General features: G+C 62.7%; 1 protein-coding gene and 1 long non-coding RNA gene across 2 annotated transcripts; one reads left to right on the top strand and one right to left on the bottom strand.

The window, feature by feature from the left end:
* Positions 1 to 20,629: 20,629 nt before the first annotated feature.
* On the bottom strand, positions 20,630 to 25,501 carry TOPORS (TOP1 binding arginine/serine rich protein, E3 ubiquitin ligase). The gene is made up of 2 exons (XM_075137712.1): positions 25,326 to 25,501; positions 20,630 to 24,233 (listed from the first exon to the last, which is right to left on the bottom strand). Exons 1-2 carry the CDS (start codon positions 25,476 to 25,478, stop codon positions 21,225 to 21,227), a joined length of 3,162 nt encoding a protein of 1,053 aa, XP_074993813.1. The 5' UTR covers positions 25,479 to 25,501; the 3' UTR covers positions 20,630 to 21,224.
* Positions 25,487 to 26,264, top strand: LOC142075794 (uncharacterized). The gene is made up of 2 exons (XR_012671029.1): positions 25,487 to 25,721; positions 25,984 to 26,264. It is a non-coding gene; the product is annotated as an uncharacterized LOC142075794 (long non-coding RNA).
* The last annotated feature ends 265 nt before the right edge of the window (positions 26,265 to 26,529 follow it).

Genomic DNA, 26,529 nt, shown 5'->3' with positions numbered 1-26,529 from the left:
ACTTGGGCCCTCGCTTCAGCAGCCCCTAGTGCCGTCGGCGCGGCGGCCTCTTGCAGGGCTGGGGAGAGTCCTGGGGGCCGGGGGCCCTCCGCTTTGGGGCGCGCCGGGGCCTCGCGGCCGAGCGGCCCCCGCCCCGGCCGGGAGCGGAGGGTCTGCGCCTGCAGGCCTGGGCAGAGGGACCTGCCACCCCCGCCGCCTGCCCCGGCTCCTCCTGGGGCTGCTCCTGCTCCGCAGGGACGGGCGCAGGTGCGGGGCGGCCGGGACCCCCGCGGAGGGCTGCCTCCGACGTGCCGGCTTCCTCCTCCTCCTCGGATCCCGCAGGGCTGCTGGAGGAGGCCAGGCTGGAGTCGGGAGTCCCGCGCCGGGAGGCGCTGGGGCTGGGGCTGGCCGCAGGGCTGTCGTCCTCCCATCCAGCAGCGCGGGCGTCCTGCTGGCCCAGGTGCCGGCGGATCTCCCTGCCGCACAGGCGCACGGCGGTGGCGATGAGCTGGCGGATGAATGTCCCCGTGTGTTCTAGCAGGCAGCTCTGCAGCCGCCGCACCAACATCTCCTCGTCCAGCCCGCAAATCAACAGCTGGCCCACAATGTTGGCCTCCCCCATAGCCACCTGCCACCACTGGTCCTCGACGAGCAGCCCGATCTCCCGTCGCAGCCACGGCAGCAGGGGCCTGATGTTATCTGGGTGGCTCCTGAAAAAGTCCGCCCAGACCTCCGGAGGAAAGCCGCCCACCTGAGCCCCCTGCCGCGGCCCCGCAGCCCCCTGCTCGTCCTGGAGGTCTTCAGGTGATGGCTCCGCAGGGCCTGGGACATCGAACGTCAAATAATCGTCGTCCGAATGCACCGAGAACAAGATGGCCGTCGTCACTGACCTGCACAGGGGGCAGTTGGGCTTCCGCCGTGCCCAGCGCAGTGCACAGCCTAAGCAAAATTGGTGGAGGCAAGGTGACATGTAGGCGACGTCCTCTTGATCGTCGCGGCAGATGGGGCAGCTCCACTCGCTCTCGTCCGCCATGCTCTCTGCGCGCTGTGGCGGGCTGGGGAGCGCTGCGGACGAGGAGCTGCTCCCTCTCGTCAGCGCTGCAGCGGGGGTGTCATGCGCTGCAAAAGGGAGAGAGGCCACAGTCACCCGCTGTCGCAAGGAGTGGAGGGGAGGAAGAAATGCCCAGGCTCCTCGAGAAGGACACCCTCCCAGCCCCCGTGGTTTCCCCAGCGCTGCCTGCCAGCCAGGGCCAGGCGCGGGCTGTGGGGCCGGCAGCTCCCCGAGCCCCATCGCCGGCCCCACGGCCACCCCGGGGGGACCTCTCCCCGCACCGCTCACCTCCACTGCTGCAAGCGCGCCCCGCGGTGCCCGGCTGCCTGAACCGGGCAGGGCCGGGGAAACGCAGGGGATGGCTCCGGGACGGGCACCGAGAGCTGCCGACGGCAGCCCCCAAAGCACCACCCAGCACCAGGAGAAGCCTCGCTCGACCCTCCAGACCTCGCGGGCACGCTCGGCAGGAGTCCAGGCACGAGCCAGGCTGGGCCAGGCTCTGCCGGCGCCCCAGGATAAGCAGCGGGGGACGCGAGGTCACAGTCCATCGCTCGGTGATGTCAGAGCCCACCGCCCACCCACAGTGACGTCACAGTGGCCCATCTGCCCCTGCAGAGCTCGCGCGGGCAACGATCCGGCCGGCTTCCAGTAAAGGACTGTTCTCTCTGTAAAAAATTTCCTTCTTATGGCGAGATAAATCCTCTCCAGTGGAGAGGGGAGCAGCTGAGAGCAGCTGATGGAGGCAGAGGAGCAGCGCGGGCAGAGCACGGGGGAATCAGAGGAAACTCCTGCACTCGCACACCCTTGGGTACAACCCCACTCACACCCAGCATGTGCAGCACATCCCATGCAGCACGCAGCTCCCTGCGTCACTGAGCTGTACGCGGCACCGTCGCTGCTAGCAGCGGGGCACCGGCTCCGCTCCGAGTGCGCAAGGCCTCCCAGCTGGGGCTGCTCAGCCTTGCTCTGCCGTGGAGCAGGGCTTTCCCTGGGATTACCTGCCAAAAGGGGCGGCGGGCGCCGCCCTGCTTTTACAGAGAGCGGCACCGAGCCATGGTGTTACGTCCCGAGGCCATAGCCAGCAGCCTGGGCTGGCAGGGGAGCAGAGCCCCGAGACGTGGGGGCAGAGGGCGAGGCACGGAGGCTGCCAGGCCTGGGGTGATGGAGCGATGGGGCGCAGGCTGGCCCTGGAGACCCCCTGGCTGCAAACACCTCCCCCGGGATCAGCCGCCGAGATGCAGCCCTGGAGCTGAGCAGAACTCGCTCTCGGGGGGAGAAACAAAGAAATAGCACCTGGGCTACCTGGAAGGAGCCGCCAGCATTAACATCCCACCCCCTCCCCAGCAAAGGGCTGCGCGGCTGCACCCCAGCTCCCTCCAGACGGCCCCACCGACCCCAGGCTGCAGCGGACACCGGAGCGGGAAGGCGGGCGCAGCACCACAGGCAGCCCGCGTGGGGCTTGTCTCTGCTTATCTCTACTAAGTAGATTGAGGCGACTAACAGGAGCCTCCTGGTGCGCTTCGGCCCTCGCTTCGCCAGCCCCCGGGGACAGCGACGCCACCCGCACCGTTAGTGACACCGAGACTTCTCCTGTAGTCTTTACTCCTTTATTTTCTTTCGCCAGGAAGTAGATTGAGGCGAATAACGAGAGCCTCCTTGTGCACTTGGGCCCTCGCTTCAGCAGCCCCTAGTGCCGTCGGCGCGGCGGCCTCTTGCAGGGCTGGGGAGAGTCCTGGGGGCCGGGGGCCCTCCGCTTTGGGGCGCGCCGGGGCCTCACGGCCGAGCGGCCCCCGCCCCGGCCGGGAGCGGAGGGTCTGCGCCTGCAGGCCTGGGCAGAGGGACCTGCCACCCCCGCCGCCTGCCCCGGCTCCTCCTGGGGCTGCTCCTGCTCCGCAGGGACGGGCGCAGGTGCGGGGCGGCCGGGACCCCCGCGGAGGGTGGCCTCCGACGTGCCGGCTTCCTCCTCCTCCTCGGATCCCGCAGGGCTGCTGGAGGAGGCCAGGCTGGAGTCGGGAGTCCCGCGCCGGGAGGCGCTGGGGCTGGGGCTGGCCGCAGGGCTGTCGTCCTCCCATCCAGCAGCGCGGGCGTCCTGCTGGCCCAGGTGCCGGCGGATCTCCCTGCCGCACAGGCGCACGGCGGTGGCGATGAGCTGGCGGATGAATGTCCCCGTGTGTTCTAGCAGGCAGCTCTGCAGCCGCCGCACCAACATCTCCTCGTCCAGCCCGCAAATCAACAGCTGGCCCACAATGTTGGCCTCCCCCATAGCCACCTGCCACCACTGGTCCTCGACGAGCAGCCCGATCTCCCGTCGCAGCCACGGCAGCAGGGGCCTGATGTTATCTGGGTGGCTCCTGAAAAAGTCCGCCCAGACCTCCGGAGGAAAGCCGCCCACCTGAGCCCCCTGCCGCGCCCCCGCAGCCCCCTGCTCGTCCTGGAGGTCTTCAGGTGATGGCTCCGCAGGGCCTGGGACATCGAACGTCAAATAATCGTCGTCCGAATGCACCGAGAACAAGATGGCCGTCGTCACTGACCTGCACAGGGGGCAGTTGGGCTTCCGCCGTGCCCAGCGCAGTGCACAGCCTAAGCAAAATTGGTGGAGGCAAGGTGACATGTAGGCGACGTCCTCTTGATCGTCGCGGCAGATGGGGCAGCTCCACTCGCTCTCGTCCGCCATGCTCTCTGCGCGCTGTGGCGGGCTGGGGAGCGCTGCGGACGAGGAGCTGCTCCCTCTCGTCAGCGCTGCAGCGGGGGTGTCATGCGCTGCAAAAGGGAGAGAGGCCACAGTCACCCGCTGTCGCAAGGAGTGGAGGGGAGGAAGAAATGCCCAGGCTCCTCGAGAAGGACACCCTCCCAGCCCCCGTGGTTTCCCCAGCGCTGCCTGCCAGCCAGGGCCAGGCGCGGGCTGTGGGGCCGGCAGCTCCCCGAGCCCCATCGCCGGCCCCACGGCCACCCCGGGGGGACCTCTCCCCGCACCGCTCACCTCCACTGCTGCAAGCGCGCCCCGCGGTGCCCGGCTGCCTGAACCGGGCAGGGCCGGGGAAACGCAGGGGATGGCTCCGGGACGGGCACCGAGAGCTGCCGACGGCAGCCCCCAAAGCACCACCCAGCACCAGGAGAAGCCTCGCTCGACCCTCCAGACCTCGCGGGCACGCTCGGCAGGAGTCCAGGCACGAGCCAGGCTGGGCCAGGCTCTGCCGGCGCCCCAGGATAAGCAGCGGGGGACGCGAGGTCACAGTCCATCGCTCGGTGATGTCAGAGCCCACCGCCCACCCACAGTGACGTCACAGTGGCCCATCTGCCCCTGCAGAGCTCGCGCGGGCAACGATCCGGCCGGCTTCCAGTAAAGGACTGTTCTCTCTGTAAAAAATTTCCTTCTTATGGCGAGATAAATCCTCTCCAGTGGAGAGGGGAGCAGCTGAGAGCAGCTGATGGAGGCAGAGGAGCAGCGCGGGCAGAGCACGGGGGAATCAGAGGAAACTCCTGCACTCGCACACCCTTGGGTACAACCCCACTCACACCCAGCATGTGCAGCACATCCCATGCAGCACGCAGCTCCCTGCGTCACTGAGCTGTACGCGGCACCGTCGCTGCTAGCAGCGGGGCACCGGCTCCGCTCCGAGTGCGCAAGGCCTCCCAGCTGGGGCTGCTCAGCCTTGCTCTGCCGTGGAGCAGGGCTTTCCCTGGGATTACCTGCCAAAAGGGGCGGCAGGCGCCGCCCTGCTTTTACAGAGAGCGGCACCGAGCCATGGTGTTACGTCCCGAGGCCGTAGCCAGCAGCCTGGGCTGGCAGGGGAGCAGAGCCCCGAGACGTGGGGGCAGAGGGCGAGGCACGGAGGCTGCCAGGCCTGGGGTGATGGAGCGATGGGGCGCAGGCTGGCCCTGGAGACCCCCTGGCTGCAAACACCTCCCCCGGGATCAGCCGCCGAGATGCAGCCCTGGAGCTGAGCAGAACTCGCTCTCGGGGGGAGAAACAAAGAAATAGCACCTGGGCTACCTGGAAGGAGCCGCCAGCATTAACATCCCACCCCCTCCCCAGCAAAGGGCTGCGCGGCTGCACCCCAGCTCCCTCCAGACGGCCCCACCGACCCCAGGCTGCAGCGGACACCGGAGCGGGAAGGCGGGCGCAGCACCACAGGCAGCCCGCGTGGGGCTTGTCTCTGCTTATCTCTACTAAGTAGATTGAGGCGACTAACAGGAGCCTCCTGGTGCGCTTCGGCCCTCGCTTCGCCAGCCCCCGGGGACAGCGACGCCACCCGCACCGTTAGTGACACCGAGACTTCTCCTGTAGTCTTTACTCCTTTATTTTCTTTCGCCAGGAAGTAGATTGAGGCGAATAACGAGAGCCTCCTTGTGCACTTGGGCCCTCGCTTCAGCAGCCCCTAGTGCCGTCGGCGCGGCGGCCTCTTGCAGGGCTGGGGAGAGTCCTGGGGGCCGGGGGCCCTCCGCTTTGGGGCGCGCCGGGGCCTCGCGGCCGAGCGGCCCCCGCCCCGGCCGGGAGCGGAGGGTCTGCGCCTGCAGGCCTGGGCAGAGGGACCTGCCACCCCCACCGCCTGCCCCGGCTCCTCCTGGGGCTGCTCCTGCTCCGCAGGGACGGGCGCAGGTGCGGGGCGGCCGGGACCCCCGCGGAGGGCGGCCTCCGACGTGCCGGCTTCCTCCTCCTCCTCGGATCCCGCAGGGCTGCTGGAGGAGGCCAGGCTGGAGTCGGGAGTCCCGCGCCGGGAGGCGCTGGGGCTGGGGCTGGCCGCAGGGCTGTCGTCCTCCCATCCAGCAGCGCGGGCGTCCTGCTGGCCCAGGTGCCGGCGGATCTCCCTGCCGCACAGGCGCACGGCGGTGGCGATGAGCTGGCGGATGAATGTCCCCGTGTGTTCTAGCAGGCAGCTCTGCAGCCGCCGCACCAACATCTCCTCGTCCAGCCCGCAAATCAACAGCTGGCCCACAATGTTGGCCTCCCCCATAGCCACCTGCCACCACTGGTCCTCGACGAGCAGCCCGATCTCCCGTCGCAGCCACGGCAGCAGGGGCCTGATGTTATCTGGGTGGCTCCTGAAAAAGTCCGCCCAGACCTCCGGAGGAAAGCCGCCCACCTGAGCCCCCTGCCGCGGCCCCGCAGCCCCCTGCTCGTCCTGGAGGTCTTCAGGTGATGGCTCCGCAGGGCCTGGGACATCGAACGTCAAATAATCGTCGTCCGAATGCACCGAGAACAAGATGGCCGTCGTCACTGACCTGCACAGGGGGCAGTTGGGCTTCCGCCGTGCCCAGCGCAGTGCACAGCCTAAGCAAAATTGGTGGAGGCAAGGTGACATGTAGGCGACGTCCTCTTGATCGTCGCGGCAGATGGGGCAGCTCCACTCGCTCTCGTCCGCCATGCTCTCTGCGCGCTGTGGCGGGCTGGGGAGCGCTGCGGACGAGGAGCTGCTCCCTCTCGTCAGCGCTGCAGCGGGGGTGTCATGCGCTGCAAAAGGGAGAGAGGCCACAGTCACCCGCTGTCGCAAGGAGTGGAGGGGAGGAAGAAATGCCCAGGCTCCTCGAGAAGGACACCCTCCCAGCCCCCGTGGTTTCCCCAGCGCTGCCTGCCAGCCAGGGCCAGGCGCGGGCTGTGGGGCCGGCAGCTCCCCGAGCCCCATCGCCGGCCCCACGGCCACCCCGGGGGGACCTCTCCCCGCACCGCTCACCTCCACTGCTGCAAGCGCGCCCCGCGGTGCCCGGCTGCCTGAACCGGGCAGGGCCGGGGAAACGCAGGGGATGGCTCCGGGACGGGCACCGAGAGCTGCCGACGGCAGCCCCCAAAGCACCACCCAGCACCAGGAGAAGCCTCGCTCGACCCTCCAGACCTCGCGGGCACGCTCGGCAGGAGTCCAGGCACGAGCCAGGCTGGGCCAGGCTCTGCCGGCGCCCCAGGATAAGCAGCGGGGGACGCGAGGTCACAGTCCATCGCTCGGTGATGTCAGAGCCCACCGCCCACCCACAGTGACGTCACAGTGGCCCATCTGCCCCTGCAGAGCTCGCGCGGGCAACGATCCGGCCGGCTTCCAGTAAAGGACTGTTCTCTCTGTAAAAAATTTCCTTCTTATGGCGAGATAAATCCTCTCCAGTGGAGAGGGGAGCAGCTGAGAGCAGCTGATGGAGGCAGAGGAGCAGCGCGGGCAGAGCACGGGGGAATCAGAGGAAACTCCTGCACTCGCACACCCTTGGGTACAACCCCACTCACACCCAGCATGTGCAGCACATCCCATGCAGCACGCAGCTCCCTGCGTCACTGAGCTGTACGCGGCACCGTCGCTGCTAGCAGCGGGGCACCGGCTCCGCTCCGAGTGCGCAAGGCCTCCCAGCTGGGGCTGCTCAGCCTTGCTCTGCCGTGGAGCAGGGCTTTCCCTGGGATTACCTGCCAAAAGGGGCGGCAGGCGCCGCCCTGCTTTTACAGAGAGCGGCACCGAGCCATGGTGTTACGTCCCGAGGCCGTAGCCAGCAGCCTGGGCTGGCAGGGGAGCAGAGCCCCGAGACGTGGGGGCAGAGGGCGAGGCACGGAGGCTGCCAGGCCTGGGGTGATGGAGCGATGGGGCGCAGGCTGGCCCTGGAGACCCCCTGGCTGCAAACACCTCCCCCGGGATCAGCCGCCGAGATGCAGCCCTGGAGCTGAGCAGAACTCGCTCTCGGGGGGAGAAACAAAGAAATAGCACCTGGGCTACCTGGAAGGAGCCGCCAGCATTAACATCCCACCCCCTCCCCAGCAAAGGGCTGCGCGGCTGCACCCCAGCTCCCTCCAGACGGCCCCACCGACCCCAGGCTGCAGCGGACACCGGAGCGGGAAGGCGGGCGCAGCACCACAGGCAGCCCGCGTGGGGCTTGTCTCTGCTTATCTCTACTAAGTAGATTGAGGCGACTAACAGGAGCCTCCTGGTGCGCTTCGGCCCTCGCTTCGCCAGCCCCCGGGGACAGCGACGCCACCCGCACCGTTAGTGACACCGAGACTTCTCCTGTAGTCTTTACTCCTTTATTTTCTTTCGCCAGGAAGTAGATTGAGGCGAATAACGAGAGCCTCCTTGTGCACTTGGGCCCTCGCTTCAGCAGCCCCTAGTGCCGTCGGCGCGGCGGCCTCTTGCAGGGCTGGGGAGAGTCCTGGGGGCCGGGGGCCCTCCGCTTTGGGGCGCGCCGGGGCCTCGCGGCCGAGCGGCCCCCGCCCCGGCCGGGAGCGGAGGGTCTGCGCCTGCAGGCCTGGGCAGAGGGACCTGCCACCCCCGCCGCCTGCCCCGGCTCCTCCTGGGGCTGCTCCTGCTCCGCAGGGACGGGCGCAGGTGCGGGGCGGCCGGGACCCCCGCGGAGGGCGGCCTCCGACGTGCCGGCTTCCTCCTCCTCCTCGGATCCCGCAGGGCTGCTGGAGGAGGCCAGGCTGGAGTCGGGAGTCCCGCGCCGGGAGGCGCTGGGGCTGGGGCTGGCCGCAGGGCTGTCGTCCTCCCATCCAGCAGCGCGGGCGTCCTGCTGGCCCAGGTGCCGGCGGATCTCCCTGCCGCACAGGCGCACGGCGGTGGCGATGAGCTGGCGGATGAATGTCCCCGTGTGTTCTAGCAGGCAGCTCTGCAGCCGCCGCACCAACATCTCCTCGTCCAGCCCGCAAATCAACAGCTGGCCCACAATGTTGGCCTCCCCCATAGCCACCTGCCACCACTGGTCCTCGACGAGCAGCCCGATCTCCCGTCGCAGCCACGGCAGCAGGGGCCTGATGTTATCTGGGTGGCTCCTGAAAAAGTCCGCCCAGACCTCCGGAGGAAAGCCGCCCACCTGAGCCCCCTGCCGCGGCCCCGCAGCCCCCTGCTCGTCCTGGAGGTCTTCAGGTGATGGCTCCGCAGGGCCTGGGACATCGAACGTCAAATAATCGTCGTCCGAATGCACCGAGAACAAGATGGCCGTCGTCACTGACCTGCACAGGGGGCAGTTGGGCTTCCGCCGTGCCCAGCGCAGTGCACAGCCTAAGCAAAATTGGTGGAGGCAAGGTGACATGTAGGCGACGTCCTCTTGATCGTCGCGGCAGATGGGGCAGCTCCACTCGCTCTCGTCCGCCATGCTCTCTGCGCGCTGTGGCGGGCTGGGGAGCGCTGCGGACGAGGAGCTGCTCCCTCTCGTCAGCGCTGCAGCGGGGGTGTCATGGGCTGCAAAAGGGAGAGAGGCCACAGTCACCCGCTGTCGCAAGGAGTGGAGGGGAGGAAGAAATGCCCAGGCTCCTCGAGAAGGACACCCTCCCAGCCCCCGTGGTTTCCCCAGCGCTGCCTGCCAGCCAGGGCCAGGCGCGGGCTGTGGGGCCGGCAGCTCCCCGAGCCCCATCGCCGGCCCCACGGCCACCCCGGGGGGACCTCTCCCCGCACCGCTCACCTCCACTGCTGCAAGCGCGCCCCGCGGTGCCCGGCTGCCTGAACCGGGCAGGGCCGGGGAAACGCAGGGGATGGCTCCGGGACGGGCACCGAGAGCTGCCGACGGCAGCCCCCAAAGCACCACCCAGCACCAGGAGAAGCCTCGCTCGACCCTCCAGACCTCGCGGGCACGCTCGGCAGGAGTCCAGGCACGAGCCAGGCTGGGCCAGGCTCTGCCGGCGCCCCAGGATAAGCAGCGGGGGACGCGAGGTCACAGTCCATCGCTCGGTGATGTCAGAGCCCACCGCCCACCCACAGTGACGTCACAGTGGCCCATCTGCCCCTGCAGAGCTCGCGCGGGCAACGATCCGGCCGGCTTCCAGTAAAGGACTGTTCTCTCTGTAAAAAATTTCCTTCTTATGGCGAGATAAATCCTCTCCAGTGGAGAGGGGAGCAGCTGAGAGCAGCTGATGGAGGCAGAGGAGCAGCGCGGGCAGAGCACGGGGGAATCAGAGGAAACTCCTGCACTCGCACACCCTTGGGTACAACCCCACTCACACCCAGCATGTGCAGCACATCCCATGCAGCACGCAGCTCCCTGCGTCACTGAGCTGTACGCGGCACCGTCGCTGCTAGCAGCGGGGCACCGGCTCCGCTCCGAGTGCGCAAGGCCTCCCAGCTGGGGCTGCTCAGCCTTGCTCTGCCGTGGAGCAGGGCTTTCCCTGGGATTACCTGCCAAAAGGGGCGGCGGGCGCCGCCCTGCTTTTACAGAGAGCGGCACCGAGCCATGGTGTTACGTCCCGAGGCCGTAGCCAGCAGCCTGGGCTGGCAGGGGAGCAGAGCCCCGAGACGTGGGGGCAGAGGGCGAGGCACGGAGGCTGCCAGGCCTGGGGTGATGGAGCGATGGGGCGCAGGCTGGCCCTGGAGACCCCCTGGCTGCAAACACCTCCCCCGGGATCAGCCGCCGAGATGCAGCCCTGGAGCTGAGCAGAACTCGCTCTCGGGGGGAGAAACAAAGAAATAGCACCTGGGCTACCTGGAAGGAGCCGCCAGCATTAACATCCCACCCCCTCCCCAGCAAAGGGCTGCGCGGCTGCACCCCAGCTCCCTCCAGACGGCCCCACCGACCCCAGGCTGCAGCGGACACCGGAGCGGGAAGGCGGGCGCAGCACCACAGGCAGCCCGCGTGGGGCTTGTCTCTGCTTATCTCTAATAAGTAGATTGAGGCGACTAACAGGAGCCTCCTGGTGCGCTTCGGCCCTCGCTTCGCCAGCCCCCGGGGACAGCGACGCCACCCGCACCGTTAGTGACACCGAGACTTCTCCTGTAGTCTTTACTCCTTTATTTTCTTTCGCCAGGAAGTAGATTGAGGCGAATAACGAGAGCCTCCTTGTGCACTTGGGCCCTCGCTTCAGCAGCCCCTAGTGCCGTCGGCGCGGCGGCCTCTTGCAGGGCTGGGGAGAGTCCTGGGGGCCGGGGGCCCTCCGCTTTGGGGCGCGCCGGGGCCTCGCGGCCGAGCGGCCCCCGCCCCGGCCGGGAGCGGAGGGTCTGCGCCTGCAGGCCTGGGCAGAGGGACCTGCCACCCCCGCCGCCTGCCCCGGCTCCTCCTGGGGCTGCTCCTGCTCCGCAGGGACGGGCGCAGGTGCGGGGCGGCCGGGACCCCCGCGGAGGGCGGCCTCCGACGTGCCGGCTTCCTCCTCCTCCTCGGATCCCGCAGGGCTGCTGGAGGAGGCCAGGCTGGAGTCGGGAGTCCCGCGCCGGGAGGCGCTGGGGCTGGGGCTGGCCGCAGGGCTGTCGTCCTCCCATCCAGCAGCGCGGGCGTCCTGCTGGCCCAGGTGCCGGCGGATCTCCCTGCCGCACAGGCGCACGGCGGTGGCGATGAGCTGGCGGATGAATGTCCCCGTGTGTTCTAGCAGGCAGCTCTGCAGCCGCCGCACCAACATCTCCTCGTCCAGCCCGCAAACCAACAGCTGGCCCACAATGTTGGCCTCCCCCATAGCCACCTGCCACCACTGGTCCTCGACGAGCAGCCCGATCTCCCGTCGCAGCCACGGCAGCAGGGGCCTGATGTTATCTGGGTGGCTCCTGAAAAAGTCCGCCCAGACCTCCGGAGGAAAGCCGCCCACCTGAGCCCCCTGCCGCGGCCCCGCAGCCCCCTGCTCGTCCTGGAGGTCTTCAGGTGATGGCTCCGCAGGGCCTGGGACATCGAACGTCAAATAATCGTCGTCCGAATGCACCGAGAACAAGATGGCCGTCGTCACTGACCTGCACAGGGGGCAGTTGGGCTTCCGCCGTGCCCAGCGCAGTGCACAGCCTAAGCAAAATTGGTGGAGGCAAGGTGACATGTAGGCGACGTCCTCTTGATCGTCGCGGCAGATGGGGCAGCTCCACTCGCTCTCGTCCGCCATGCTCTCTGCGCGCTGTGGCGGGCTGGGGAGCGCTGCGGACGAGGAGCTGCTCCCTCTCGTCAGCGCTGCAGCGGGGGTGTCATGCGCTGCAAAAGGGAGAGAGGCCACAGTCACCCGCTGTCGCAAGGAGTGGAGGGGAGGAAGAAATGCCCAGGCTCCTCGAGAAGGACACCCTCCCAGCCCCCGTGGTTTCCCCAGCGCTGCCTGCCAGCCAGGGCCAGGCGCGGGCTGTGGGGCCGGCAGCTCCCCGAGCCCCATCGCCGGCCCCACGGCCACCCCGGGGGGACCTTTCCCCGCACCGCTCACCTCCACTGCTGCAAGCGCGCCCCGCGGTGCCCGGCTGCCTGAACCGGGCAGGGCCGGGGAAACGCAGGGGATGGCTCCGGGACGGGCACCGAGAGCTGCCGACGGCAGCCCCCAAAGCACCACCCAGCACCAGGAGAAGCCTCGCTCGACCCTCCAGACCTCGCGGGCACGCTCGGCAGGAGTCCAGGCACGAGCCAGGCTGGGCCAGGCTCTGCCGGCGCCCCAGGATAAGCAGCGGGGGACGCGAGGTCACAGTCCATCGCTCGGTGATGTCAGAGCCCACCGCCCACCCACAGTGACGTCACAGTGGCCCATCTGCCCCTGCAGAGCTCGCGCGGGCAACGATCCGGCCGGCTTCCAGTAAAGGACTGTTCTCTCTGTAAAAAATTTCCTTCTTATGGCGAGATAAATCCTCTCCAGTGGAGAGGGGAGCAGCTGAGAGCAGCTGATGGAGGCAGAGGAGCAGCGCGGGCAGAGCACGGGGGAATCAGAGGAAACTCCTGCACTCGCACACCCTTGGGTACAACCCCACTCACACCCAGCATGTGCAGCACATCCCATGCAGCACGCAGCTCCCTGCGTCACTGAGCTGTACGCGGCACCGTCGCTGCTAGCAGCGGGGCACCGGCTCCGCTCCGAGTGCGCAAGGCCTCCCAGCTGGGGCTGCTCAGCCTTGCTCTGCCGTGGAGCAGGGCTTTCCCTGGGATTACCTGCCAAAAGGGGCGGCGGGCGCCGCCCTGCTTTTACAGAGAGCGGCACCGAGCCATGGTGTTACGTCCCGAGGCCGTAGCCAGCAGCCTGGGCTGGCAGGGGAGCAGAGCCCCGAGACGTGGGGGCAGAGGGCGAGGCACGGAGGCTGCCAGGCCTGGGGTGATGGAGCGATGGGGCGCAGGCTGGCCCTGGAGACCCCCTGGCTGCAAACACCTCCCCCGGGATCAGCCGCCGAGATGCAGCCCTGGAGCTGAGCAGAACTCGCTCTCGGGGGGAGAAACAAAGAAATAGCACCTGGGCTACCTGGAAGGAGCCGCCAGCATTAACATCCCACCCCCTCCCCAGCAAAGGGCTGCGCGGCTGCACCCCAGCTCCCTCCAGACGGCCCCACCGACCCCAGGCTGCAGCGGACACCGGAGCGGGAAGGCGGGCGCAGCACCACAGGCAGCCCGCGTGGGGCTTGTCTCTGCTTATCTCTACTAAGTAGATTGAGGCGACTAACAGGAGCCTCCTGGTGCGCTTCGGCCCTCGCTTCGCCAGCCCCCGGGGACAGCGACGCCACCCGCACCGTTAGTGACACCGAGACTTCTCCTGTAGTCTTTACTCCTTTATTTTCTTTCGCCAGGAAGTAGATTGAGGCGAATAACGAGAGCCTCCTTGTGCACTTGGGCCCTTGCTTCAGCAGCCCCTAGTGCCGTCGGCGCGGCGGCCTCTTGCAGGGCTGGGGAGAGTCCTGGGGGCCGGGGGCCCTCCGCTTTGGGGCGCGCCGGGGCCTCGCGGCCGAGCGGCCCCCGCCCCGGCCGGGAGCGGAGGGTCTGCGCCTGCAGGCCTGGGCAGAGGGACCTGCCACCCCCGCCGCCTGCCCCGGCTCCTCCTGGGGCTGCTCCTGCTCCGCAGGGACGGGCGCAGGTGCGGGGCGGCCGGGACCCCCGCGGAGGGCGGCCTCCGACGTGCCGGCTTCCTCCTCCTCCTCGGATCCCGCAGGGCTGCTGGAGGAGGCCAGGCTGGAGTCGGGAGTCCCGCGCCGGGAGGCGCTGGGGCTGGGGCTGGCCGCAGGGCTGTCGTGCTCCCATCCAGCAGCGCGGGCGTCCTGCTGGCCCAGGTGCCGGCGGATCTCCCTGCCGCACAGGCGCACGGCGGTGGCGATGAGCTGGCGGATGAATGTCCCCGTGTGTTCTAGCAGGCAGCTCTGCAGCCGCCGCACCAACATCTCCTCGTCCAGCCCGCAAATCAACAGCTGGCCCACAATGTTGGCCTCCCCCATAGCCACCTGCCACCACTGGTCCTCGACGAGCAGCCCGATCTCCCATCGCAGCCACGGCAGCAGGGGCCTGATGTTATCTGGGTGGCTCCTGAAAAAGTCCGCCCAGACCTCCGGAGGAAAGCCGCCCACCTGAGCCCCCTGCCGCGGCCCCGCAGCCCCCTGCTCGTCCTGGAGGTCTTCAGGTGATGGCTCCGCAGGGCCTGGGACATCGAACGTCAAATAATCGTCGTCCGAATGCACCGAGAACAAGATGGCCGTCGTCACTGACCTGCACAGGGGGCAGTTGGGCTTCCGCCGTGCCCAGCGCAGTGCACAGCCTAAGCAAAATTGGTGGAGGCAAGGTGACATGTAGGCGACGTCCTCTTGATCGTCGCGGCAGATGGGGCAGCTCCACTCGCTCTCGTCCGCCATGCTCTCTGCGCGCTGTGGCGGGCTGGGGAGCGCTGCGGACGAGGAGCTGCTCCCTCTCGTCAGCGCTGCAGCGGGGGTGTCATGCGCTGCAAAAGGGAGAGAGGCCACAGTCACCCGCTGTCGCAAGGAGTGGAGGGGAGGAAGAAATGCCCAGGCTCCTCGAGAAGGACACCCTCCCAGCCCCCGTGGTTTCCCCAGCGCTGCCTGCCAGCCAGGGCCAGGCGCGGGCTGTGGGGCCGGCAGCTCCCCGAGCCCCATCGCCGGCCCCACGGCCACCCCGGGGGGACCTTTCCCCGCACCGCTCACCTCCACTGCTGCAAGCGCGCCCCGCGGTGCCCGGCTGCCTGAACCGGGCAGGGCCGGGGAAACGCAGGGGATGGCTCCGGGACGGGCACCGAGAGCTGCCGACGGCAGCCCCCAAAGCACCACCCAGCACCAGGAGAAGCCTCGCTCGACGCTCCAGACCTCGCGGGCACGCTCGGCAGGAGTCCAGGCACGAGCCAGGCTGGGCCAGGCTCTGCCGGCGCCCCAGGATAAGCAGCGGGGGACGCGAGGTCACAGTCCATCGCTCGGTGATGTCAGAGCCCACCGCCCACCCACAGTGACGTCACAGTGGCCCATCTGCCCCTGCAGAGCTCGCGCGGGCAACAATCCGGCCGGCTTCCAGTAAAGGACTGTTCTCTCTGTAAAAAATTTCCTTCTTATGGCGAGATAAATCCTCTCCAGTGGAGAGGGGAGCAGCTGAGAGCAGCTGATGGAGGCAGAGGAGCAGCGCGGGCAGAGCACGGGGGAATCAGAGGAAACTCCTGCACTCGCACACCCTTGGGTACAACCCCACTCACACCCAGCATGTGCAGCACATCCCATGCAGCACGCAGCTCCCTGCGTCACTGAGCTGTACGCGGCACCGTCGCTGCTAGCAGCGGGGCACCGGCTCCGCTCCGAGTGCGCAAGGCCTCCCAGCTGGGGCTGCTCAGCCTTGCTCTGCCGTGGAGCAGGGCTTTCCCTGGGATTACCTGCCAAAAGGGGCGGCGGGCGCCGCCCTGCTTTTACAGAGAGCGGCACCGAGCCATGGTGTTACGTCCCGAGGCCGTAGCCAGCAGCCTGGGCTGGCAGGGGAGCAGAGCCCCGAGACGTGGGGGCAGAGGGCGAGGCACGGAGGCTGCCAGGCCTGGGGTGATGGAGCGATGGGGCGCAGGCTGGCCCTGGAGACCCCCTGGCTGCAAACACCTCCCCCGGGATCAGCCGCCGAGATGCAGCCCTGGAGCTGAGCAGAACTCGCTCTCGGGGGGAGAAACAAAGAAATAGCACCTGGGCTACCTGGAAGGAGCCGCCAGCATTAACATCCCACCCCCTCCCCAGCAAAGGGCTGCGCGGCTGCACCCCAGCTCCCTCCAGACGGCCCCACCGACCCCAGGCTGCAGCGGACACCGGAGCGGGAAGGCGGGCGCAGCACCACAGGCAGCCCGCGTGGGGCTTGTCTCTGCTTATCTCTACTAAGTAGATTGAGGCGACTAACAGGAGCCTCCTGGTGCGCTTCGGCCCTCGCTTCGCCAGCCCCCGGGGACAGCGACGCCACCCGCACCGTTAGTGACACCGAGACTTCTCCTGTAGTCTTTACTCCTTTATTTTCTTTCGCCAGGAAGTAGATTGAGGCGAATAACGAGAGCCTCCTTGTGCACTTGGGCCCTCGCTTCAGCAGCCCCTAGTGCCGTCGGCGCGGCGGCCTCTTGCAGGGCTGGGGAGAGTCCTGGGGGCCGGGGGCCCTCCGCTTTGGGGCGCGCCGGGGCCTCGCGGCCGAGCGGCCCCCGCCCCGGCCGGGAGCGGAGGGTCTGCGCCTGCAGGCCTGGGCAGAGGGACCTGCCACCCCCGCCGCCTGCCCCGGCTCCTCCTGGGGCTGCTCCTGCTCCGCAGGGACGGGCGCAGGTGCGGGGCGGCCGGGACCCCCGCGGAGGGCGGCCTCCGACGTGCCGGCTTCCTCCTCCTCCTCGGATCCCGCAGGGCTGCTGGAGGAGGCCAGGCTGGAGTCGGGAGTCCCGCGCCGGGAGGCGCTGGGGCTGGGGCTGGCCGCAGGGCTGTCGTCCTCCCATCCAGCAGCGCGGGCGTCCTGCTGGCCCAGGTGCCGGCGGATCTCCCTGCCGCACAGGCGCACGGCGGTGGCGATGAGCTGGCGGATGAATGTCCCCGTGTGTTCTAGCAGGCAGCTCTGCAGCCGCCGCACCAACATCTCCTCGTCCAGCCCGCAAACCAACAGCTGGCCCACAATGTTGGCCTCCCCCATAGCCACCTGCCACCACTGGTCCTCGACGAGCAGCCCGATCTCCCGTCGCAGCCACGGCAGCAGGGGCCTGATGTTATCTGGGTGGCTCCTGAAAAAGTCCGCCCAGACCTCCGGAGGAAAGCCGCCCACCTGAGCCCCCTGCCGCGGCCCCGCAGCCCCCTGCTCGTCCTGGAGGTCTTCAGGTGATGGCTCCGCAGGGCCTGGGACATCGAACGTCAAATAATCGTCGTCCGAATGCACCGAGAACAAGATGGCCGTCGTCACTGACCTGCACAGGGGGCAGTTGGGCTTCCGCCGTGCCCAGCGCAGTGCACAGCCTAAGCAAAATTGGTGGAGGCAAGGTGACATGTAGGCGACGTCCTCTTGATCGTCGCGGCAGATGGGGCAGCTCCACTCGCTCTCGTCCGCCATGCTCTCTGCGCGCTGTGGCGGGCTGGGGAGCGCTGCGGACGAGGAGCTGCTCCCTCTCGTCAGCGCTGCAGCGGGGGTGTCATGCGCTGCAAAAGGGAGAGAGGCCACAGTCACCCGCTGTCGCAAGGAGTGGAGGGGAGGAAGAAATGCCCAGGCTCCTCGAGAAGGACACCCTCCCAGCCCCCGTGGTTTCCCCAGCGCTGCCTGCCAGCCAGGGCCAGGCGCGGGCTGTGGGGCCGGCAGCTCCCCGAGCCCCATCGCCGGCCCCACGGCCACCCCGGGGGGACCTCTCCCCGCACCGCTCACCTCCACTGCTGCAAGCGCGCCCCGCGGTGCCCGGCTGCCTGAACCGGGCAGGGCCGGGGAAACGCAGGGGATGGCTCCGGGACGGGCACCGAGAGCTGCCGACGGCAGCCCCCAAAGCACCACCCAGCACCAGGAGAAGCCTCGCTCGACCCTCCAGACCTCGCGGGCACGCTCGGCAGGAGTCCAGGCACGAGCCAGGCTGGGCCAGGCTCTGCCGGCGCCCCAGGATAAGCAGCGGGGGACGCGAGGTCACAGTCCATCGCTCGGTGATGTCAGAGCCCACCGCCCACCCACAGTGACGTCACAGTGGCCCATCTGCCCCTGCAGAGCTCGCGCGGGCAACGATCCGGCCGGCTTCCAGTAAAGGACTGTTCTCTCTGTAAAAAATTTCCTTCTTATGGCGAGATAAATCCTCTCCAGTGGAGAGGGGAGCAGCTGAGAGCAGCTGATGGAGGCAGAGGAGCAGCGCGGGCAGAGCACGGGGGAATCAGAGGAAACTCCTGCACTCGCACACCCTTGGGTACAACCCCACTCACACCTGTCCTGGTTTGCAGGTCCCCAGCCAGCAGCACAGAGGCCTGGGGGATAGATGGGGTTCCTAAAGCAGGAGCAGTCAGCGAAGAAGACACCCTTTGCCCTTGGACAGCCCATGGGTCACCAGCCTGCCTGGAACCTGCTGGGCCACCAGGCCAGTTGTCCTCTCTGTCCAAATAGCCGAGGTGAAATTGAAGTGTGTAGGAGGCAAAAAGATGCAGAGGTGTGAAAGGGCTTTTTCCTACGATCATTCACCTGGTGAGTGTAGTGGCAAGAAATTATAGTTTGATGCACAGCCACCTACATGAACATGCTGCACTTCCTGCCTGGGATGTGCAAATCCCTCTTCTGGGACTTGCAGAGGCAGGGTGGGGCTAGTCCCTACACTAGGCCAGGTCTTGCTGCCTCCTCCTCCTCCATCATCCTGGGGAGCTACAAAGTTCACCTCATCCATCCAGCAGCACAAGACAGTAGCTGTCTCTGAGGACAGCACCTCCTCCGTAACACTGGCAAGGTCCCTGATGGTGAGAGCTTGGGTCTGGGTATCAGTAACAGTTTCCTCTCTCTCGGGTGTGGTGCCTCCAGTTCTATGATCAGTGGTTGGTAACGCTGGACAGACCGACCTTGGGGATACAGAGGTCTGTGCGCATCAATTACAGTCTCCTCCTCTACCAGCCCCAAAGACTGATCTTCCGCACCAGCTTGACCTTCTGTGAGAACACTCATTCTCATGCGAATCCTCCCATCTCTCTGCCATTGCAGTGAATGGCTCAACAACCTCTCCAAAAATCCCCCTTGCTGCAGAGAGAACAGCACCCTTGGAAGTGTGGAAAACCTTAGAAGGTGTGGTGTCACCTTGTTAATCCAGAATGGTTATGAAATCACCATCCCTTGCAGATAACGAAGGAGACTGCAACACATGTTCAGTAGCTTGCTGAAATGGCTCACTTTGGGATTCAGATACCGAGTCTTCAGTGCTGTCAGATGTGCTCATCATTAGCTTTGCACACACAACCCACTAACTGACAAGCTGACACGTGGGAGCCACATCTGTCAAGCCAGGGTTTACTGGGTTTATGTGGCAAGGTTTTGGCAGCAGGGGGTGCTGCAGGGTGGCTTCTGTGAGAAAAGACCAGGGGCTGCCCCGTGCCAGACACAGACGGTTCCAGCTGGCTCCAAAGCAGACCCACTGCAGGACACAGCTGAGCCCATCAGCCATGCTGGTGGTGCCTCTGTGAAAACATATTTAAGAAAAGGTAAAAAATGCAGCAGGGCAGCTGTGAAAGGAGTGAGAAAAACATGAGAGAAACAGCCCTGAAGGTCAGAGAAGAAGGAGGGCGAGGAGGTGCTCCAGACTCCAAAGCAGAGATTCCCCTGCAGCCCCCAGAAAAGACCATGGTGAGGCAGGCTGTCCCCCTGCAGCCCATGGAAGACCACAGTGGAGCAGATATCCACACTGCAGCCTGTGGAAGACCCCACATTGGACCAGGTGGAGATGCCCTGAAGGAAGCTACAGCCCACGGAGACCTCACACAGGAGCAGGCTCCTGGCAGGAGCTGCAGCCTGTGTTTAGAAGCCCATGCAGGAGCAGGTTTTCGGACAGGACCTGTGACCCTGGGGGGGTCCCATGCTGGAGCAGTCTGTTCCTGAAGGACTCCACCCTGTAGAAAGGACCCATGCTAGAGCAGAGGAACAATGTAAGGAGGAAGGAGCAGCAGAGACAGAGTGTTATGGACTGACCACAACCCCCATTCCCCATCCCCCTGCACTGCTGCGGAAGAGGAGGTAGAAGAGTCAGGAATGAAGGAGTGAAGTTGAACCTGAGAAGAAGGGAGGGGAAGATGGGTTTAGTTTTGTCTTTGTTTCTCATCATCCTACTCAATTTTTAATTGGCAATAAATGAAATTAAATGTCCCTGAGTGTATTTGGCTTGCGACAGTAATCGTTAAGTGATCTCCCTGTCCTTATCTCAACCCACGAGCTTTCCCATCTTATTTTCTTCTCCATCATGTGAAGGAGGGGAAGTGACAGAGCAGCTTGGTGGGTATCTGGCAGGCAACCAGCCAAGGTCAAACCCACCACTCCTGGAGGCACTAATACAGGAGAGGCAGAAGGCAACTTCCTGGTTCAGCCCTGAGAGCTACTCCTATGCACACAGAGAAGGCCCAAACCTGGAGAACAAGACCCTGCCTGAGCCCTGTGCCTTGCACATACATGCAGCAGGACATCTAGGGTGAGCTGAACTGGGTGAATGTTGCCTAAAGCAAGGAGGTCAGGAGGAGCTGCTCTATTGCCAAGGCTACAGACAAGATGGATGTCTTCAAGTATGTAGTGATAAGGCAGCAGAGGAAAACAAGCTCCTTGAGAGTTGCACAGCAATAGGATGCAAGGTAGAGGACACAGACTGCAACAATGGAAATACAAAGAAGAAATTTGGAAAAAAAAGGTTTCCCATGGGAATACTCAAATGTTAGAAGAGGTAGCTTGGGGAATATTCAAAACTGAACAAATCCTGAGCAATCCGATCAAAGTTGTTCCTGCTTTCAGTGAAGGCTGGAGTACTCCTGACAGCATGAACATCCAATGGTCTGTACTGGTAAGACACTCAAACCCAAAAGATAAATGTTCTGTTTGCAAAGTACACAGTCCACGCATTTAAATTCATTTAAAAAAAAAAAAAAGTCTTATTGCTTTACTCAGATTTTGACATAGCTTACTTTTACATTACTGGAAGTCCTGTTGACGATCTATATAGAAATCGCTGACTACTTTTCAGCAGAGATCAGCTTAAACTAAATAGATTAAAATTATGGTAGAATTCAGTCTGAACAATTTCTTACGAACTAAACAATTTTTCCTTTGTCTAAGAAGAGCAATCCTCACAAAATGCATTTTGTGGCTTTTGGTTTCGGCTCCTTTTTTGTTGTTTGTTTTAAACAAAACTTTGAAATACTCTGTGGATATATTTTACATACTACAAGAATACAGGATGGCTTTATGAAATTACAACTTCCAAACAGTCTTCTGAGAAACTTTAAAAGTTTTGTACTAGCAATATTCTATCTTCTTTGACTTAAAAGTGCATACACATTTGAAGGTTTCACACATTTCCCAGACATCTTTTAATATACACAGATCACATCGGGTGTTTTTGTTCTCAAGGGGAAAAAAGTAGTTAAAACAAATTCACAATTTTAAGAAGTGTTCCATGGAAACTGTGCTACATTTTTTCTTCTGTGAAATCAAACCAAGAGGATCTGTTGACAAGTCTCTTTGGCAGTCTTAGTATCAATGGTTGTCTCTCTGGACACTCTAGGAAGGAAATCCTGGGGGAAGGCAGTTGACTGGAAGGCGCTGCTGGTGCTTCTTGAACATAGCTGGTTACAGTTTCTCTGTGAGGGGTGTTAGTACTGGTATCCGCTATGATAAGACTCTGATCAGCTGCTGTTTCTCGAAGTCCGACATCAGCATTTCTAATGTCACCATCTAAGTCTCCCCTTCTGGTAGGAATATTGTACTTTTTGGCTGCTCTTCCAGTTTCCTCACCAACTCTGTAAACATCTTCACATCCTGTCCTTCCCAGAAAAGAAGATGGAGACTCATTTTCCCTCTCATTTATCTGAGTTGTGCCTGTCCAAGTAATACTGCTGTCACATTCTGTACTTTCTGGCTCCTTGCTACTATCACTATCAATTGTAATCACCACTGGAGAAGAATGTGCTGAGTTACTCATGTGATGTTTCCGGTGTTTCTTCTTATGCTTTTTCTTCTTCTTTTTAAGATGCCTTGTTGTGTCTGTTGCTTTTCCTTCATAGACTATCTCCACACTTGGACTCCTCATCTTTTTTTTCTTTTTCTTACGCTTTGTCTCGCTGCTTGCTCGATTGTCTGAAAGACTATCTTCATTTTTGTAGCAGTCGCTGAATTTTGAGGAATTTTTCTTGGGGTCATTTTCTCTTTCTAGACTTGTGCTCTCCATGAATGCGTTCTCCAAGTGGCGAGTTTTGTACTTCCTTTTTCCACCAGGCTTTTCACTTTTCATTCTGTCAGTTCCTCCAGAAGGGGTCCTTGACCTGTTGCTTGATCGACTCCTTGACCTGCATCTTTCATAACAGTAATAGTGTCTCTCATGCACTCCCCTCTGGCTATGCGGATCTGTCCTTTCAACAAATGATCGCATCCTGTATTCTGGACTAGCAGATGGCCTTGAGTAGAGAGCATTAGACTGAGTCCTCCTCCTGCTGGAGGATTCATAGCCATCTCCGAACACCTTTCGACTACAGTAAGCATAACTCCACTGGTATCTACTTTGATAATTGTCTCTTACATAATAACGATCACTGTCTCTACTTCTTGATCTCCTTTTGCTGTGGCCTTTGCTACGTGATCGTGATCTGCTTACTTCTCTGGATGGAGTGCTCTCACGACTTAGAGAGCCCCTCTGGCTTTTTAGAGAGCCTCTGGTGTCATGAGCCCTGGACCTCCTGCTGCTTCTTTTGCTTCTATGTTTGCTACTATCTCTGCTTCTCGATCGTCTCCTTTTAAGTTGGCTTTTGCTACGATGCTCCCTCCTAGACCGATGGCCATGACTGCCTCCACTGTTCCGTGAACAGGATTGTGGGCTCCTGGACTTTCCCTTTCTAGACAATCTGTGATTCCAAGGGGAGCATACTGTGTCACTCCCTAGAAAGGGACTCCAGCTCAAGTCCTGTGGAGACAGATCTTTTACCTTACATTTGTTCACCTCATCATCTTTTGACTCTGTCTTCTCAACTGCAGGAGATAAGCAGCTTCTACAACTACCTATATCCTCCTTGTATGTGGGGGAATGTGGCGAGAAACTCCTGCTTGGTTCACTATCACTCCAGCTGCGACATTGGATTGGCTGCTGTTTCTTCACATCTTCCCTTTTCTCTTCCCTGATGGACTCCTCAGAGTCTGAGGACAGCTCAACCACTTCTGGTGTCCTCTCAGCTAATGGCTTAACATACCCAACAATAACACAATTGTCTGAGGAAGAGTCACTGTCATTTGAGTCAGCATTAGCCTGTAACTGAGTTTGCAGTTTGGATCTTCGACTCTTTGTAGCAGAGTCCTCATCAGAACTTTCTGATGTCTCCAGAGAAGAAGCTATGGTTGCACGAACCTCTTCTGAAATGGAATAGGAAGGCCCCGGAGTTTCATCATCCCAGGGGGCCTGACCAAGACCAGTCACAGACAAACTGTTATCTGCCCCTTGAGAATATGCCATATCTGGAGATATTGTAATAATTGATGAGTCTGAGTGGCTTCCTTCATCATATGATGGCGCAGGACAGTCATAATTGGCGTGTTGATCATATGCTTCTAAGTTAAAAGGACAACGGGCAAAACTGATGAATTCATGTAAGAAGTGTTCAGTCCGATTCAGCAAAAATGGCTTTAAATCGTCAGCAAAGGCTTGACTTTCCAGATCATACCTAGTCACATTACTCATGATAATGTGCTGTACAATATTAACCAAAGATCCATGGGCACCAAAGAGGACTGTAAGTTCTCGCTTCAACCAAGGAACCAATCTGTGAAGACAAGCAGGGTTGCGGCGAAAAAACTCTGCTGAAATGTCACGATAGCGGCCACCATCCTGAATACTACGAATACGCACACCAGTACGGTACAGAGCTCTGCGGAAGTTGATCATGTCCTCCTCCTGAATCTGCCGCAGAGATCTGCCCTCTGCGCTAGCCTGCCTCCTTGAGGCCAGCCTCCTTATCATCTGCTGAATCTCTCCGTCTCTCTGCCGCACTGGTTCCCTCGACAACCCTTCAAACAATATCCCGTTATCCGGAGGGGACAGCGTCCTTCGAGAAGGGGAACTGCCTTGCCTGCGGCGTTCCCCTGTTAAGGTGGTACGGTAACGAAATCTCTGGCCATCAGGGCTGGCAAAAGAGCTATTTTCTGAAGGGCTGAGTATGTACTCCTTAAAGTCATCTTCAGCACGAATTGTATGGAAAATGGAAAAAAAGGGTTGCTTGCAGAGGGGGCATTCTGCTTTGTTTTTTGACCACTCCTGGACACAGCGGAAACAGAACCTATGCAAGCAGCGATCTAGATACGCAACATTGTCAAATCTATCCAAGCAGATGGGGCATTTGGAGTCAGGAGACGCATCTGTTGGCAGCTTGCTGGTGCTAGCTTTTGGCGAAAAGTTGCTATCTTCTGAAAACTGCTTATCTGCTGAAGTCATGTTCTACAAAAAAAAGAGACAAAAGATCATTGCTATCTCAGAGAGGCAAAAATGTTAAAGTCTAGGCACAGAAACGCATAACAGTCGCCTTTAAGGTTGCAAAACCAAGCATTAGCATTGAAAGAATACCAAAAAAAGAGGCAGCACAACCTGACTACTTTGGTTGGCTTCTCTTCACAGTGAGATCTGGCTCTTCAGTGTTGCAAGTTTTAAACAGAGCTTGAATCATGCTGGCATATGTGAAGGTAACAGGCAAGTCTCTGTCTTCCTTGCCACTCATAAATAACTGCTTTGACGTGGTCAGTAAGTTTATGATTAACGCGGTATTCTCCAAAACATGCTTCCAAAAGAGACCAGCATTTACATTTGAAAAATATGAGGACAGTTAGTTGTTCTTTAAGAAAAAAAGTCAAAACAAGCAATTGCACTCAAACTAAACTAGCAGTATCCAAGTTCTGCTGCACCTCTCCTGTTCCTGCACTCTCTGCCCATGTTTTGCTGGGCACTTATGCTGGACCACACACAGACAACCTTCAGGGATGTGTTCCAGCCTAAATTAGTCTTTGTTTTTATGACTGAAGCAGAAACAGCCAGGTGCCATTCCTACACCCATCCTCAGGAACACGCTGCCTCCGTATCCAGTCAGGCTGTCAAGCATGGTTAGCAATAAATCCATCTATTTTAAAGTTATTTTGGGTATCAGCATTATCTTAAGGCATTACAATTCTGTGGAAATAAGTTACCGTGCTACTTCAAAACTCATTAGCCCACCTTTTGCAGCTAGCCCAGGAGCAGGTCGTAACCGCCTGCGGGACACCGGGCATGAAGCGAGACAGGCACACGGACACGCACGCACGGGGGGGACGCACAGACGCAGTCCGCACAGGCAGGCGCTTGTGTCACAAGCGCACACGCACGGCGGGAAGGGCATCGCGCCCCCCCGGTGCGACACCACCCGCCCGCTGCGGGACGCCTCCCCGCCCAGCCCCCTCCCCCGCGCCTCCCGCCCCCCTCGCCTCGCGCCGCCGGCCCGGCAGCCACCGCCAGCCCACCGGGAGGGCCCGGCGCCGCTCCGGGCCCCACGCCCGCACTCACCGCTGCCAGGCCCTCGCTCCCCGTGCGGGCTGGGGCCGCGGCCGCCTTCAGCCGGTGGCGCGTCCGGCAGCCGGGAGCCTCCCGCCGCTCCTCCCCCGGCGGGCGGCGGCGGCGGCGGGCGCCCTCCGCCAGGCGCCGTAACGGTTCCGCCATCGGCGGCGGCGGCGGAAGCAGCGTTGCCACGGGAACGGTTGCCCCCCGCCACCAGCGGGGCAGCGCCAGGCCGCCGCGCTGCCTGCCGGGAGCGAAACGCGGGCGCCGTTGTCAGGCGTCACTTCCGCTCCCGCGGCGACATCTTGCCGGCGGGCGGAGGCGCTGCTGGGCGGAGGCCGAGGAGGGGGCTGGGCCGGCATGGCTCCGTCGGGGCGGCGGGACCCGCGCCCGCTCTGCCGCCTGGTGCGTGCTGGGGCTGGGTGCGCGGCCTGGGGGTCGGGGGGGCAGGCCCGGAGCGGCGGGGGGGCAGGCCCAGGTGTGCCGCCTGGGGCGGGGGGGGTAGGCCCGAGGCCGCCCGGCCTGGAGGGCCGATTTGCCGCCCGGGGGCGGGGCGGAGCAGGGCTGGGTGTACCTCTTGGTGGAGGCAGCGGACACCGGGAGCTGGGGGATAACGGGGGGGTCCCGGTGCTGCCGCCACCAACGCGCAATGCACTTTGTCCCGCAGGCGCTGGCTGCCGTGGTGCTGCTTTCCTGGGGCTTCGTCCTCTACGGGGCACGGGTGACCGCGCAGCGGCAGCTGGAGAGCGGCCTCCTGGCCCAGGGGCTGCCCTAGGCAATGGCAGAGCCCGTGGGACACCACCGGGAGCTTGGCGTTATGTCGAGGGTATGGAGGAATCCATCGGAAGGCTGGAGCAGCCCTGTGGTCGGTTGGGCAAATAAACCATAAATAGCTCTTAGAAAAGGGAAGGTAAATAAAGCATAAACAGTTACTAGGAAAAAGAAAAAGATCTCTCCTTACTGATTTGCACTAGCACATATGTGCGAGAGACACACATACCCATATGAGCAACAAAAAGATGCTGACATGGCCAGCTCTACAGGCTGCCATTGACAAGGCGCTGCCTTCCACAGCAGCTGCATGTAGTATTACCAGGACTTGCATAAAACATGAGTACAGCCAACCGTGTCCCTTTTCTCCCCTACAGCCAGTAAGGATTGAAGTTCACTAGTGAGAGTACACATGGGTTCACAGATCCCCCAAGCACCAGCA

The sequence above is a fragment of the Calonectris borealis genome, chromosome Z (genome assembly GCF_964195595.1).
Source record: "Calonectris borealis chromosome Z, bCalBor7.hap1.2, whole genome shotgun sequence".
NCBI classification, from domain to species: domain Eukaryota; kingdom Metazoa; phylum Chordata; class Aves; order Procellariiformes; family Procellariidae; genus Calonectris; species Calonectris borealis.
This window is presented reverse-complemented; position numbering and strand designations above follow the sequence as displayed.

What these genes read in the sequence shown, in the direction of transcription:
- TOPORS (XM_075137712.1), bottom strand. Translation starts at nt 25,478, where the DNA reads ATGGCGGAACCGTTACGGCGCCTGGCGGAGGGCGCCCGCCGCCGCCGC. An exon ending in GGAGCGAGGGCCTGGCAGCG is followed by an intron (nt 24,234 to 25,325) that starts GTGAGTGCGGGC and finishes TTTTTTTTGTAG; the next exon opens with AACATGACTTCAGCAGATAA.